This window comes from Hippichthys cyanospilos, chromosome 21 (genome assembly GCF_059441005.1).
Source record: "Hippichthys cyanospilos isolate Australia breed blue-spotted pipefish chromosome 21, RoL_Hcya_1.0, whole genome shotgun sequence".
In the NCBI taxonomy this organism is placed as follows: Eukaryota; Metazoa; Chordata; class Actinopteri; order Syngnathiformes; family Syngnathidae; genus Hippichthys; species Hippichthys cyanospilos.
This window is the reverse complement of record NC_142389.1, coordinates 9,598,734-9,616,149: the sequence shown is the minus strand read 5'-3', so window position 1 is coordinate 9,616,149 and position 17,416 is coordinate 9,598,734. Positions and strand designations below refer to the sequence as shown.

The window sequence follows — 17,416 nt, the reverse complement described above, 5'->3', positions numbered from 1 at the left end:
ACGTTATTCTGCCAATCGATAATAATAATAAATAATAACATACAATAGTTTCTTCTCATAAAGTTAAGGCTTTTCCGCAAGGCTAACTAGAAAGAAAAATTCAGCAAAACACAAATGATTATGGTTTCCGCTCCCTTTTTATTGCCTCCTCAGGATGCGTAATTTTAATTTATTTTAGTTTGATAATATAGTACTTTTCATCTGCTTAAGACCTCACCTGACCTCGTGGTGTACTTGTCAGACTTTTGCGTGTCTGCTCACTCCACCGCCAGGGTAAAAATATCATCTCGGCTCTCATTGCTGGTAGAAAGTGTTGTAATTAATCCCAAACCTGGCAGAGGAAAGTCAGCCTGGAGCAAAATAGAACAAAGTGTTTGCGGTCCCTGCAGGGTTTCATTAACACGCTGTTGCGCTCTTTCTCTCTCACACACATACACACAGGCACACACAATAACAACATCCTAACTAACTAACAAGGAGGGCTTATAACAAGCGGGTCGCATCTCGGGCTGTCTGTCTGGCTGCTGTTGGTTTCCATGGCGATGGTGAAATGTTATTTTCAACTTTTTTTTTATGGCTCCCATCTTATGAAGCGCCCCACCCCAAAAAATGATCCCTCTGTGTTTATCCTTTTATCTTGACCTGCATCTGCTTCCCCGGCCTTTTTTTTCCATCCATATTTTTCACTCTCTTTTTTTGCCACCTCTACTTCATTATAGTAGCTAAGAGGATTTGCTGTGCATGTGTGTGTGTCTGCAAGCGAACGTGTGTGTGGGTGTGTGTGCGTAGACCCAATTAACCCCCAGAATCTCCCTTCTCTCTCGCTCGCTCGCTGTCGAGACAATTTAACAGGACGGGCTATATGTATTACGTTCATGAGTTACAAATAGAGGCTGAATGGGGAGTGATCACAATCAATGGAACGCTATTTTGCTCATTAAATTGATAGAAAATGGCCTGGCTGTCTAGTATAAGAACTAGAAGTCTGAATTTGATAGCAGTTGGGCAAAAGGTAGCTCATTTTTTGAATTGACCCTAAAATGGTGAATATTGCTGGCCTACTGTTCCTTTGTGGGCATGGGTTTTGAATCTTTTTTCAATAATTATTCAATATAATTATGTTTATTGAAACCGGTTTCAAGGCTGAACTGTCAAAAATGTGAAGAAGAAGCATACAGAACGAGTCTGCTTCCAAACAATATGGCTGCTTTCCTTTGGCTTTTTTGGCATGGCTTCTTGAGACTTTTTTGAGGATCTGCTCATGATAGATGTCGCTACCAAATTTCATCTTGCTAAGTAAAACTTGCTTCAGGGGCTGAATTTTCAAATATGCAAAACTACAGGAACAAATTGACATGAAAAGTTTGGCTACGGCCAGCATGGCCACCTTCCTTTGTTTGTTTGGAATGACTTTTTGAGAGTTTTTCGATAATATCCTCACGATATATCTCACTACTACAAGTAATTAAATATTGCTAAGTTGCTAAGGGTTTTCACAGGTTTGAAAAGGAAGGCTTCAAGACCAAAAGGATCCAAAAAGTCTGCTTGCAACCAACATGGTCACCTTCCTCTGTTTTTTTCAACATGGCTTCTTGAGACTTTTTTGATGTTCTACTCATGATAGTTCTCCCTAGCAAATTCGTTTTGCTAAGTAAAACTGTCTTTAGGGGATGAATTTTCTATGACGTGAACGGGACACCTACAGGATTTTAAACAGAAAAACCAAGACACATTGAGGGTAGCATATGATGGTTGATTATCGCAAACAATGATGAAAGCTGGTTGCAATTTTACACTGTCCATCTTGTCTAGTGTATGAGATTTCAGATATGGTAGCAATCAGACAATGATTTAGTCTTCAGAGGACATCTGAAAATGGCCAAAATGACCTAAAAAGTCTGCTTCTAATCAAAATGGCTGTCTTCTTGTCTTTTTAGACATAGGGTCTTCTTGAGAATTTTTTGAGACATCCCAAATAAATTTCAGGTTGCTAAGTGAAAGTAGTTCACTGTATTAGATTTCTAATAGTCTTTTGTTAAGATGTTTTGAATTGGACTTCGGTATTAGTGACTGTTAATGTAAAAAAAGAGTTCATCTGATCTTTGTTTCGGGATCACAAGAGGATCCAAGCGGCATCCAGGGGCCAGTGGTAGTATCAGGTGTGAAGCAGCTGAGAACACAGACTGGTTAATAAGCAGTCTGTGTTTGAATGAGTGACTCATAAAGCTGTCTATATGCACACAAGGCCCCATGCGCTCCTCCAAAGGTGATTTGCATGAGCGGGGTGGAATAAGAAGCCTGATATTTCTGGGGTTCCTTTTGATGTTTTAAAAGTTCACCTTTGAGATATTAAAATAATTAGAAGACACATTTTGATCAATGGTTTTGGGGGCGGAGGAACGGATTCATGGCATTTTCATTCATTTTAATGGGGAAAGTTGATTTGGGGTAATACACATTTTGGATGGTTATACTGTGGCATGTATGCTGATCAAATGTCCATTTTGTTGACAGTCAGGACATCAGGATTGTTTTTTTTTTTCCGTTGGTGGGCGGGGGGGTATCAGGTGCTTTGTGTGGTCGGCTCCTTAATGAGCCACATGTGAGCAGTTAAGGAAGGACTCATCTGATGTGCCCCACTCGCCTCATTACCAAACAATACATATTAATGGCCATCCTCACCCTGCATACATTGTGCATCCATATTCATAGAGCACGCATATGGATCCTGGCTGCATTTGCAAATGACCACCTTTTTATTCAACTTGTCTTTTTACTCCATTTTGCTTCTTAATTTTACGGTGGTTAACTTCTTTTTATGCTTAAAGGAATGTTTGGAACAATGGTAGGCAGGATGGGCGCACACTCGGAGAAAGTTAATCAAACACTTTCATTTGCAACTTTTATGATGGACTAATTGTATTTATGTATATATGTTATAACAGACATGAACAATTCTTTATAGGTCAATTCGCTATAGGTCAGGTTTCTGGGTACTGGCCCCGTATATTCATGACATGAAACGTTACATTTTACATTTAATTTTTGCATTGATGGTACAGTACTAATACAACTACCACAATTTGTACCTGAAAGTGATTATTCCCATTATTTGCGATTGGGGAATGCTTCCTTGGCCCAGGTTGACCTTGTCTTTGTCCTCTGGAAGCTTCCCCATCCTTCCACTTATTTGATTCCTATAGCTTGCTTCCAATGTAAAGACCTTGTCCATTTGAATGGGGGGACTTAGTCTTTTGGATGGCCCTTTAAAGAGAAAGGAATGAAAAGTCAACAACCTCCTGTCCATTGTGTTCCCTGAGAGCCTTTTACACACACGTGCGAACACTCACACACGCACGCCAGTGATTTCAAGTCTATTATTATGCTAATAGAGCGTCAGTCTCACACACACACACACACACGGAAGACAAACAGCGCTGAGCTCAGCAGGAAAACTCAAGGAGTGAACCATTTTTAGCATTTCCTGTCTGATGTGTGTGAGATCGATCCGGCAAGCAGATATCATTCAGTAGTCTTGTGTTTCAAGTGTATGATTTATATTTCCTTGGGAGCTTCAAAAAAAAAAAATGAGAGTACTAAGATTAGATAAAAACGCGGAAAAAGAAAAGTGCAAGGACTTGAGTGAACAGATCTTACATAAAGTGGACGCGTCACCAGATTACATCACACACCGTCATCCCGCCTCTCTGCATCAGTATGAATGAGGGGGGTAGGGCAATGTGTGTGTGTGTCCTAGCTGCAGGGAGAAGTCACTTTGAGTGTAAACATCCAAAACAATGCATCACTTCTGTATTTGCCTGTAAAGTGCATGTGCTCACTTTTGAAAAGGACAAATGTGCTGTATATATATATATATATATATATATATATATATATATATATATATATATATATATATATATACTTTATACAAACACACGCAAACACACGCATATATATATGGACGCATATATATATGGACGCATATATAAATTTACTGTAAATCAGGGATACAATTAGCAATTGTTTCAATCGATTATTTTGTTGAATAATTGATGAATTGGACTAGAAAAACATTTAACTTTCATCTCTACATTAAAAATCAGGACAATATTTACAAACTGACATTGAAGAAAGCAAACTTTAACGCTTGACTGCTGGGTTGGGCCAATGCCAGACATGTCAGCAAAATTGGCAAAAATGTTGATCATTGTCTACCAAAGTAACAGCAGATGTTTGCATTTATCTTAGTTTTGATTAACCACAATAATCAGCTTGCTTTCATACAGGTGAACGCCAAGAATGTTTACAGTGAAGAGGCTGGAATTCGGAACATTTGGACCAATCAAAAACTATATCGATTAAGTTGTCAGCTGATTAACCATTGGGCAGTATTTTGTCCAATTCTTTACATTAAAGAAGCATTCACGTTTTAAAAAAAGCATTGAAGGAGGACACTAGGGAGCTGAAATTTCACCCAGATGGTGACAACATGTCAAAGTTCAACATGGCACGACCACTTAGTTATCACAATAACAGGAGTTTACCATCCCTTGGTTTAAGTAAAAATAAAACAAAATTATATATATATAAATTTAAATATCCTTTATTGTTGTTTCATTTTTTTCGTGGCCATAATACAGTCATCATACATTTCTTCATCAGCTATTTTTAATTTGTTTAATTTTCAGTGTGGCCCTTTTTCTTTCATCAATTTCCACTTTTTGCAAGCCCCTTTTTGCTCCCCTTTAACTGCCTTATAAATCAGCTCCGAGCCACCGAGCGCTTTCAAAGTAGCTCATTAAATCCCTCCACGCTGCTCCCATTGGACCTGATGCTCTCTCCCTTTCTCTCTCTACCCCCCCATCTCCATCTCTCTCCTCTATATAAGGGCAACAGCTGGTCTTGTGCACCAGAGAGCCGCTGCAGCTTCACGCACCCTGAGCAGAAGCAGCAGCAGATGAAGAAGAGGAGGAGGAAGACGAGGTGGAACGTGAGGACGTGTGGCTCATTTGTGCGAATTTGAAGAATCTTGATGGGAGTAATAATGCGTTTAAAAGGAGCCAATACAGCGCAAGGACGTTTCAGGATGCATTTCGGACATTTCTGAACTTCTGCTTTGCACTTTTCGGGTTAAAGAGAGACTAAAAGATTCTTTTGTACGCTGGAATGTGCCTGCTGCTTTTGTGGTGCTGAAAGGACAGCAACTGAGGGATCTCAATTCTGAAGGACCCAACAAGGGAGGATGAATTGAAGCCACATTAACACACATTAGGACCTTCATTTATTTCTAAACATATTGACACTTTTGGAATGTCCATGCCACAGTTTTCCGGGGGAAGAAACTTTTTAAATAACTTTTTGTAAAGTGTGACTGCAATCATGCCTCGCTCTTTCCTGGTGAAGAAAGTCAAGCTGGATGACATTTCAGCTGCAGAGCTGGAGAGCTCCTACTGTCACAGTCGACGCGGGGAACTGAGCCTACGATTCCATCATCATAAAGGTGAGTCGCGCACGCACACACCATTCCAACACATTATTTTAATCCCCAGATAGTAGCATTAGTCATAACAGCCTGGGAAGGGGGTCAAACCCAGGTAATGGCAAGAAGCCAGGAAGCTAGAAAATCTGGTGGTGGAGCATAGCTTTTTAGACTTGTTTTTTTTTCCGTTTTCTCTTGATAGCCATTATGTTTAGATTTCATGGTGCTAAATGTTCAAGTTTCCTGGCAAGTCGTCAAACTTGTGTAACACGCTCCATCTGCAGAATAAGTTGCTTTTTTTACCATCCTTCTGCACTGGCTGCGAGTGGACACATTTTCTTGGAGTCAACTTTTGAATGACACTTAAAAATAATCAAAAAATGTCACTCCAAATTAATCTCACGATTTTTTTGTGGGCCTAGAAATGATTGGTATTACTCATGAATTTCATGTTGGTGATTTTATTTCCATTTGAGAGCATTGTGAAGTTCATTATTACCAAATCGTTATTTAAACCTGGCAATCGTCCTGACTCATTTAGTCACAGCGCCACCTAGTGGTGATTGGAAATCCCTTTTTTAAAAACTGACAGGAGTCATAGCCTCCCTGAGGCCTATTTGGTCATGTCCATTCCTTAATTGCATTCGACCCCAAAGCATCATTGGAAAGGGTAGATGGAATGAGTCAAAAGATGTAGACCTAAAATACATTTCCACTACAGTGGACACAAATGAATAAGCTGGGTCTCTGGGGGACATATAAAGCTATATAATGTACCTCTAAAGTAGTTTTAAATTGCTTTTTAAACATACAGACAAGTTTAAATTTACACTCACAAATAACCCAATTATGGGTCAAAAAAGGACCACTGCAATATATATGGACTCAACCTTCTGGCTTGTTTTGTGCAAAACACAATTTTTGAGATTGTCTTGTGCAAAATGACCAAATATTTAATGACAATTTGACGCAAAGTTAGGTCAGATTGACCAAATATTGGAAAGGCTTTTTTTTTTGGATGTACTCATAGTTTCATGGTTTTTAACCCAACTGTTTTTAGAGTGTAGTCATGTGTCCTAAACGTAGCGCCAAGTAATGCCACAAAATTGTTGGGCAGATAGAAGAGGTAGATAAATAAAACAGTAGTTGTTTGTGCCAAATTAGCTGAGAAAATGACACAGGAATGTGAGTAATACTGTAGAGCATAACAGAATTAGAACAGTATGCGTTTCTACTGTTTGGGTGTTGCATAATATATTAGCATTAAGCTAGCAGATGTTCATTAGCCAAAATTACGTTTTACTTGAACATTTAGGTGTTTAAATATGCAATGTTTAAGTCACTTTTGTTTCATAATTTGTGTTTTTTTCTATGGTCTCTGGATTGTTTTTGCCCCCTAGTGGCCAAATGAAAAACAATGTCAATTGTGCTAATAGAATAAAGAGTTAAACATGGAGGCAGCAGCAGCTTTGTGGCCCCCACGCTCCCAAGTTATAAATATAACACGACTTTGACTCAAGCAAGTGACGCTTGTTGCGTGCACACACACACACTGCTGCTCTGTTTCTGTCAAGTTGGCATATTTTCCAGGCAGCTTATACGCCTGAGTGCACGGCATTTCTCACACACACGCACACACACAGGAAGCACTTTGCGACCGAGTGTGCATCAAGTTGCAGGCATCACTTTCAACCATCCGACATTTTTCATTTGTATCTTTTTCTTTTTTCTCCAATTTTTATATTTTTCAGTTTACAGAAACTGATTAATAAAAAAAAGAAGATAAACAAACTGCCAAATATACTGCAAAGGCAAAATAAATTAGAAAAGAATTCCATTGGCAGAAACATGCTTCTGATTTTTTACTGATGGCAATGGGCCTCCAGATGAAACTAGTTTGATGTGTCAACATAAAATGTAACAGCAACATCAATCATGAGTGGACAAATATGAAATGTCAAAAAGTCAAAACTTAAAAAAAAAAAATGCAGGATGTCAGCCATTTTGTTTTGAAGTAGACATTTTAAGTCCGTCAATTTTTTTTTTTTTTTTATCTGATTAACACCAAAAATGATTTTACTCAGAAACGTGAAATTTAAAAGCCACAGCTAACACGAGGAGCTGTACAATAAAGTATCAAAAAGTCATTCTCGAAAAGACACAGGAAGTCAGTCATTTTGGTTTGAAGCCACCAATTTAGGTTGATTTTAGCCATCCCGGGGGCTTTCCAAAGTTTGATTGAGTAATTTGACTATATATATATATATATATATATATATATATATATATATATATATATATATATATATATATATATATATATATATATATATATATATATATATATATATATATATATATATATATATATGTATATATATATATATAATTTTTTTAATACATACACAATGCTACAAAAATAACCAACAACTGCTCATCGTAAACACCGTTAGCAAACATTTGCTAGATTGGTGTATTTTTGCATGAATTTAGCACACACGCTGGAGTTGTGAGTCAAGCTTCCTGTTCGCTAAAATGAATACTTGGTCATCTTTGCAAAACTTTACTCATGCTCTATAAAACACATACACACGCATTTGCAATCAAGAGTGCAATTATCGAATATTCATGACTCTTGAGATGTCAAGGCTCCATCTTGTTAGTCTGCGTCTTCGCTCTCACCAAACGTCCGGTTAGCGTGTAAATAAGCAGCTTGACCTCCGCCCTCTCTCTCGCTTTCTTTCTCTGAACACCCCCACCCGTTGCTATTACCGACATGGATGCTCTTCTCAGAAGCGACCAGTGAAACGATAGTGCCAGCACAAGTATCTTGGAGTGCGCTAATTGAAATGGAGTAGCTATTGATCGGCATGCATCCTGCAGAGACGGCTGCGGGAGGATCTCACAAACTGATAGTGATAATTATTTCACAAAGTGTCACTGAAAATTCTTTCAGTGCGTGAGATTTTAAAGGCTGAAAAGTCAGTGTAACTATGGAAGTGCCTAACTAACTTCCTGAACATTTATTCAATATCCAGTTTAAGGTCCATCTATTAGTACATGTTTTATGTCCTCATTATAGACAATTCAATGCACCAGGAGGACAATTTTATCTTTTTAGGAAATGTTTTTTTCTACCACTACTGCTGCTTTTGGCCTGCTGTAAAAAAAAAAAAAAAAAAAACTTTACAGGTAAGCTACTCCTACTTCCACTACTACTGTATATACTGTAAAAATAACCAGACTAACCCTCATTGCCTTTTTACTGTTTTTTATTGCCTACTTTATTATTGTGTGGAATGTAGGTCTGTTCAGGGAAGTGAATAAGAATCTCATTGTGTAGTGTTATTATGCGCATGACAATAAAACTCTTGATCTTGAATCCACACTAGCAAGATGTTAGGTTAAAAAGGTAATTTAGTTTTAGCACATGTTTAGGGCAACTCAATATTTGGATCAATTTGACCCTACTTCCTGGGTTGTTATATTATTGTTATAATATTAAAAAAACGATTCAATTCTTTGAAGTTGTCGTACAAATCGACCAATTTTTTTAGGTGGTATGGTGAAAAACCACCTAGAACTTTGAGTCAAATAAACACAGTATTTGCTTCAATTCTTCATGGGCCCAAAATTGGGTAATTTTTTTAACCCAGCAATAGAATGTAGAACAATTACATTACTAGTAAGACAAAATGAAGGGGTAATTTTATGCTACAAGTAGGGTTCAGGCAGCAACTCATGCAAGAAGTGTCCTCTGAGACTCAGCCTGTTCATTTGTGTCCACTGTTGTGTCTATTTTGTCTCAAAAATGACCAACAAAATTAATTTCATCCCAAACACCCAAACATGATAGGAAGGTCCAGGATGTGCACTACTGAGTTTACTTCGACTTAGCAGAGTAGCTCATATGAGTCAACCAAAAACACATGTCCACTGAAGAGGACACAAATTAATAGGCTGGCTTTCAGGAGGATATGGCTCGAGTAGTGTTACTATTTCAATGCAATAGTTGACTATTACTTTAACTGTGTACACTCTAAAAACATTTAGATTAAAAAAATAACTTAATTATAGGTCAAAAATACAGAAAGTTGAGTAAAACCACAATTTTTTCCGCTAGTCCTTTTTATACCCAGAATTCAGTTATTTTTAACCCAAACATTTTTAGACCGGACTGATCGGCTAAAAGTGGCAGTTCTGAGGTGATGATGGTAGCGTTAACTTGTTTGGAAATTTGGAAAATTTTCTTAATTATGTTTTATGAAAAGCATAACTGCTTGTGTAACATTTAAGCACAAATTGGATTATTTGCAATGTGCAGGTGTACCTAATAAAATGTCCTGTCAGTGGCTTTGTAAATAACTACCATTTTGTGTTATTTCTTCACAATGACTTCAGGATACGAGCGGGATTATCTGAGCCCGTCCCAGTACGATGACCCGGCGCGCAGCGACTTGCCCGCCATCGCCAAAGCGCCCTCCTCCCCTCCCCGCCCGTCCATCATCTACAGCCGCATCGACGGCGGCTACGTGGGCGGCCTCCACGGCGACATCCACGGCGATTCGGACCAGCCGGACAGCCCCCGTTCGGAGGTGTCGTCGGCGGCCAGCGGCTACATCAACGGCGACGCCGCCATCGGCGAGGCCTACTCGGTGGACGCCTTCTTCATCGTGGACGGCCGGTCCAGACGGAAGGCGGCCGGGACCGGGGGCGGGGAAGGCCCGGTGAGGACCGGAGCCCCGCAGAGGCACTCGTGCGGCGAGTGCGGCAAAACCTACGCAACCTCATCCAACCTGAGCCGCCACAAGCAGACGCACCGCAGCATGGACAGCAAGATGGCCAAGAAGTGCCCGACTTGCGGCAAGGTGTACGTGTCCATGCCCGCCATGGCCATGCACCTGCTGACGCACGACCTCAAGCACAAGTGCGACGTGTGCGGGAAGGCCTTCAGCCGCCCGTGGCTGCTGCAGGGCCACATGCGCTCTCACACGGGAGAGAAACCCTTCGGCTGCGCGCACTGCGGCAAGGCCTTCGCCGACCGCTCCAACCTGCGAGCGCACATGCAGACGCACTCGGCCTTCAAGCACTACAAGTGCAAGCGCTGCGACAAGACCTTCGCCCTCAAAAGCTACCTGAACAAGCACTACGAGTCGGCGTGCTTCAAGGGGGCCTTCTCGCCCATCGGCTCGCTGGGGGATTGACGCCCCGACGGTTTTCGCCAGGCGTGGACTACTCTTCCGCCCGTGCTCGGGCCCGCTTGGCACTGGCTGTCGGCTCGCGTTGTGTGATCCGGTCAGGCGGTTACTCTATGGTAGCGGGCCACACGTTTGGCCTTCGTGGGGGACCTCTTACTCATTCGCTGCCAATGACGGCTCTCGACGTCAAATACACATTTTTATTAGGCTGGCATTGAATAAGTAAACTCATTTGCTGGCAATAATGGTTGTAGAAGTGAAGATCAATCTTGATTAAACTGGCAGTAAATAACGTATTCGCTGGAATTGACGGCTCTAAAGGTCAAAGGTCAATTTTTTACTAGGCTGGGAGCAAACAATTCATTCGTTGCCATCGACGGCTATAGAAGTCAAAGATCCATTTTCACTAGGCGACCAGTGAATGAGCCATTTTGCAAAGGCCGGCAGTGAATGAATAGACTCGTTCTCTGCCATTGACGGCTGTAGAAGTCAAATATCAATTTTGACAAGTGGGGCGCTGAAGTAGTTCACACATTCGCCAATGACGGCTATAGACATGGAGCTCCCTTTTGATTAAGCTGGCACTAAATTACTTCGCTTGAATTGATGGCTTTAAAAGTCAATAGTCAATTTTAACTAGGCTTAGATTAAATGATTAATTCTCTGTCATTGACGCTATAGACGTCAAAGACTAATTTTTAACTTGGCGAACAGTGAATGAGTTAACGCATTCGTTGTCAATAACAGAGATGAAGATCAATGTTGATTAGGCAGGCAGTTCATAACGCACCTGCTGCCATTGATGACCATGCAGGTTAAAGGTCATTTTTTTTTAGGCAGTGAGTAAATAACTCATTTGCTGCCACTGACGGCTATAGACGTCGAAGATCCAATTTGACTGCAGATAGAAAAATATTCAATGTATTACAAAAACAAAATATAATAGCAAGAAATGTGCCAGATTCATCTGGAGCAATCGTAACACAAATTCATTTCATATGATAACAGTATAAAAATATAAATACATTAAAATTAACTGTTCACGTGCAGAGAGCCTCCGATGCGTTTTGCTAATCAAACATGGCCTATTCGAATCAACCAATCAGAAGACAACCACGCTCTGGCCATGTGAGGATGAATTTACCATCTGATTGGCTCTACAAATAAACTCATTGCTAATGTAGTTTAAGGTACATCAACCAGCACTACAGATTCTACAGGCTGTGAGGGAGATAAAAACAAGGTAACACCGAAGCTAAAATCTGATTGGACCAGCCAAAACAAGCCCCACTAGAAAGAAAATAGACATTTCGAAATATATTAATTTAATTAAATTAATGTGGAACAATGATTAGAATTTAGGTTGACATGTATGCAAGTGCATTTCATAGTATTTAAGCTTTACTGACCCCGACCAATTTTCCATATCTGGTACCAAAACCAGGAAAAGCCCACTTGGTCATGCATGGTGACATGCTCTTATAATCAATAACATGTAATGTCACACTATTATTATCATTCATGATACATATTGTGTAGCAAAAATAACCATACAGTGTTAAAAAAAAAATTCCAAAATGCAAAACACCATTGCTACACTCCACAATTTAGGCATGACAACCTGAAATAATCCACTCCCAAAACGGTCACATGCACTGTGTACATGCCATTGCTCCTCTTGCTAGCGATAATAACCACCATCATGCACAATAGCAATAAAGAGAAATAATCCACAATGTATGAAAGAAAGAAATCAACTTGGTCTCATTACATACAGCTATGTACAAGTCAATGCTATCCCTTCTCTCAGCATCCATTCATAAGCACAACCCCCTTGATCAATAGAACTACACAAAATAGCTAGAAATAACCCACACGTTTTAAAAAAAAGTCAATGTACAATTCATCAAATCAATGCTAACATTCTTCTACGAAGCCATTCATGATCACAGCCCACTACATAACATAGCAAGAAATAATCCACCATAAAAACAATACTAAAAATGTTCACTGCATGAACTCTCACTCGCACAACATGCTGCATGTGTTCTGACTCCTCTCGCCATGTTATTTATGATAGCTGGACATGTTATGAGTGAATAACCTGGCTCAAAACAATCTACAAAATCGGATTAACTCACCTCAAATGCACCATAGATAATGCGTAATAGAAATAAAGAAACAAACAAACAAAAAAAATCATGCACAGTCAAAAACAAGTCCTCACTCGCACCCATATTAACCAATAGGGATATAGAAAACCGGGAATAATCCGCCCAAAACTTCCCACCGAGAAGCTGCAAAGATTGAAAATACAAAGCACAGCACGTGTAGCTAGCTCATCATAAGCCATTAGCGTAATAGCACAAGCAAGCATAACATCATCAGAAAACCCAGGGCGTCTGTGCTCACATTTGATCCAAGTACGAGCCAGTGAAGCGGACAACAAACAAAAAACACCAGGGTATTTTTTTAATTTGGTTTGATTTTTAGAGTAGGGGTTCCCAAAGTGGGGCTCAGGGCCCAAAATGGGACCATTCTTATTGGTAAACTCACACCTTTGGTTGTTTTTTTTACATTTCTGCACAGTACATTTCAATACCACGGCAATAGAAACTATATTTAACGCATTAACAGTATCTCTTAGCTGCCAATGTTAGCGGAGACATTCAAAATGTCAAGACTAACCTTTAAGGGAACTAGTGTAAAAAAAGATTCTTAAAAAAAAAAACATGCCACCAAACAGTATTATTCCACCACTATTTATTCCTATTTATTGATGTTTTTAAATGATGTTTATTTGCACTTTATTTTGCCTTCTGCTTGGAATATGCCAAAGCATTTGACACTTTCTAATTTATTTTGCCTTTCATTTTTCTTTGCCATTTTTATGATAACCTGCATGCAAAAAAAATGGCGACACAGCCTAAAAATGAAAAACTATGCCAATTTTATGATCTTTTTTGATTAGTTGCCAAAAATGTAAACCTTTGTTTTTTTCATATCAGATCAAGCAATAATGCATATCTTTCATATCAACTGTTTTTTTCTTCTGCTGTTGTAAATGTAGTGATGATACAGTAACATGATGAAATATCAGGGAGTTTGCAAACCATGGAGGACGTATTTACAGTATATCTATATATCTATATATTTGGATTATGTGGTCTCTCAAACACATACACACATACACACAACACACACACACTGCTGTGATCTTTCGAGGCCTTGTCCGCTGAGGCGATTGATCGGGGACTTGATATGCATGACGGTTATGGATGGTAGGGCATTTTCCTTTTTTGTACATGCTTTTAATGCACTGCCTGCCTTGTATTATTCTAAAAGTATACGTAGAAGAACGTAGGGTATTATCATTCGGCCTCTGGTGCTGGAACATAGACCGTGGTTTTTAGTGTCGAAAGAAAAGTTTCGACATTTTCAACAGTGTTTAACTTAAGTTAAAAAAAAGTATGTTACAAGAGTAAACATACTCTTGAGAGACTAACGTAATTTTAAGAGGAAAAGTAAAAAAGTTGTGACTAAGATCATAATTTACAGAAAAAAAGGAATGTTCTGGGAATGAACTTGTACAATTACAAGCGATAAAAATTATGGTATGACTAAAGTTAAAATATGAGGGGAAGTTCCTTTGTTTTCAGAATTAAGTAATTGATAATATGAATAACAATAGCATACTATAGACAGAATAGTTGGTCATAACATTACAATGTTACAAAAGTCAGATTATTGTGAAAAAATGTTAATAAGAGAAAAAGGATGTAAAAAAAATGATACAAGAAGGCAGTCGTAATTTACACGTAAAACCAGTAATAATATGGTAAAGTTATAAAACTGAAGTTGTAAAGTTACGACCATTAAGTCACAATATTATGAGGAAAATTTGAATGTTATGACAATGTCCGAATTCTAAGGAAGAAAATTGAAATTGAGAAAAGCTTTTGACTAATCAGTTCTACTGTGTTATCAGAATAGTCAGAAAAGTCATAGCAAGTTGAACTACAATTGCTAATTTGATATCAAATTTATAATATTATGTCAAAAAGAGGAAAAAAGTAATCACTTTAAGACCTATTTCCTCTTAAAGCAAAACAAAAACAAAATTTTATGAGAAAAAACAAAATATCAAAACGTTTTGACAATAAAGCTGGAATACCACACAGTTGTAATTTGCACCAAAAAGTGGCGGATTTGGTTCTCTGGGATCGGACTTGCCCACCGTTAGTGCATCAATGAAATACAGGTATGTCAAGTTTTGTTGAGGGTTGGTGTTTTTCTGTTGTTGTCTTTTTTTTGGGGGTGCTTTCTAGTTGTGGGTTTGTGGGTTATGTGTCACGTTCCTTTTTTGTTCTCTTTTTGTCTGTCCTTGTTAGTGTGACTGTGTTCACCTGCCACCCCGTGTTTCAACCAATCTGCTTCCCTTACCTAATGTTCCTGTCCAGCTTTTGCGTGTTACTTCTTTTGTGTTAAGTGTACTGTATTTAGTTCCCAGTTTGCTTTCAGTTAGTTGTCGGGTTATTCTGTCATGTCCTGGCATGGTGGGAAGTTGTGGACCCAGTTGCAGGGAGGAAAGGTGTACAGTACTTTAAAATTTAAAATGAACAAAGGACCAAAAATGAAAGTAACAGACTCAGTACAAAGTAACAACCAAAAATTGAGAAATAAACTTACAACTAAAGATTAGACTTAGGTTCAATAAAACAGAGGAATGTAACTCAAGAAGCACGAGGAAAAAACATATTCAACGATAGCTTCACTTGGAAAGCGACCATAGACAAAGACAAATAACCCAACAACCAACTGAAAGAAAGTGAGAACTAAATACACTCAACACTAATGAAGTAACACGCAACAGCTGGACAGAAACAATAGGTAAGGGAAGTTGATTGGTTGACACAAGAAGGGCAGGTAAACACAAACAGGTGGACACAATCACACCAACAAGGACAGAGAAGAGGGGAACAAAACAGGAACGTGACACAAAACCCAAAAACCCACAACTAGAAAACAACAAAAACCCCGAAAAACAGAAAACCCCCAACACAAACATACAATAAAACATGAACAAAAATCAATCGCAAAGATTTGAATTGGAAGAGTGAGCAATTTTGTCTTTTGGCAGTTTCAGCACCAGAGAACGCTGATCAAACACCTTTAGACAACACTGCTGTACTGTAGCCTACTACTGTATAGCCACCAGTTAGTTGATCTATTCTTATAAGAAAAGCACTTCTTTTTTCCTCTTACCAATTGTAACATCTTGACATTTCTTTTTTTGTTTTGTTTTTTTCAATGTGAGTAGCACAAGAGTTTAGAGATTCAGGTAGACGACGCCTTGTTTGTAAAAAAGAAGAACCGCAGTCTCATTTTTCTACTAGAAGCGATGATAACATCACAATAATGAACTTTACGACACGTCCTTTTCTAGATATTCAATATTTTCAAGCCTTGTAAATAAGCACTGAATGGACTGATGGATGATTTCTATGCTGATCTGTACTGTATAGTGTGATGATGAAGAGGGTGACGATGACGGCGATGATGATTTTTCCAGAGCTTCCGACTTCTTCCTCTGGGGCGGGGGGGGGGGGGGGGGGGGGGGGGGGGCCTCCAATGTAAAGCACAAAAACAACACTGGGCATTTTTCTTCCCTCCTTTCACTTCCTTATTAAGAATAAAAGATAGTTTGAACAGAAGACGCGGTTTGGTTATTACTTTTTCATTAAATAAATTCCAATCCATTTTTTTGTCCTATATTATTAGTAATATAAAGAATGTAACTCTAAATGTCAATTAAATCCCTTTGGAATTTATTTATACCTTCACCTGATGTTGGAAAATAATTGCTATGATATTTAATTCAATAAAATGATATTTCTTTGTTTTTTTGGTGGGGACCTTTTATGTATCAAAAGTAATAGTGGTGCCAGAAAATTGGTACTGGTCAAAAAAAAAGTGGTATCAAACATTCTTAATGTCTAAATGTTTTGAGAAAAGTTGGAATATGCAATAAAGTCATAACGTTAGACACTAAAATAAATTTTCAAAATATCAATGACAATAATTTTTGAGAATATTATGGACATAAAGTTAGAATATTGCAATAAAAAACTGTCACAAGAATGAAAGTGTAATTTACAGTAAGTAGAAAAGAATGCGTAACAAAAATTACGTCCTATCATTGTAAGAAAAAGACTTTAGTTGTCCTATTTTCATGACTTATGTGATAACTTTTTTTCTTAAACTTTGACTTACAATAATTTTTCCTCAAACTTTGCATCTTTCAACTATTTATTGTCACAGATTAACTCTCATTGCAAACATTTTCTCATTCGACTCAAGAATTAAGAAAAAAAAATGTTATGTGTATAACGGAATCATTTACAAAAGAAAATGCGGTTATGAGAAAAATACTTCAATATGAATAATGAAAAAACATTGGATAAGTTATGAGTAAAGTTATTATTACGAGAAAGTTTGTGATGTTACAAAAAAACCCTAAAGCATACTTGAAAATAGTTGTAATTTGAAAAATTACAAAAAAATGTCATAATATGTAATAAGCTAACGAAGCATTACAAAAAAGTTGCAATGTTATGAGAAAGAAGCCTTAGCGCTCATGCAAAAACGTACTTAAAAATAGTATTAATTTCAATAATTATGAGAAAACGTCGGATGTTATGAGCAAAGATTAATAATTAAGAGAAAAGTTGCGAAA

The 17,416-nt window shown here is 38.2% G+C and overlaps 1 protein-coding gene across 1 annotated transcript; it reads left to right on the top strand.

Moving 5' to 3' along the window:
* Nucleotides 1–4,934: 4,934 nt before the first annotated feature.
* Nucleotides 4,935–16,265, top strand: LOC148406556 (transcriptional repressor scratch 1-like). The gene is made up of 2 exons (XM_088405471.1): nucleotides 4,935–5,503; nucleotides 9,884–16,265. The coding sequence occupies exons 1-2, from the start codon at nucleotides 5,383–5,385 to the stop codon at nucleotides 10,684–10,686; spliced, it is 924 nt and encodes a 307-aa protein (XP_088261597.1). The 5' UTR covers nucleotides 4,935–5,382; the 3' UTR covers nucleotides 10,687–16,265.
* Nucleotides 16,266–17,416: the final 1,151 nt, after the last annotated feature.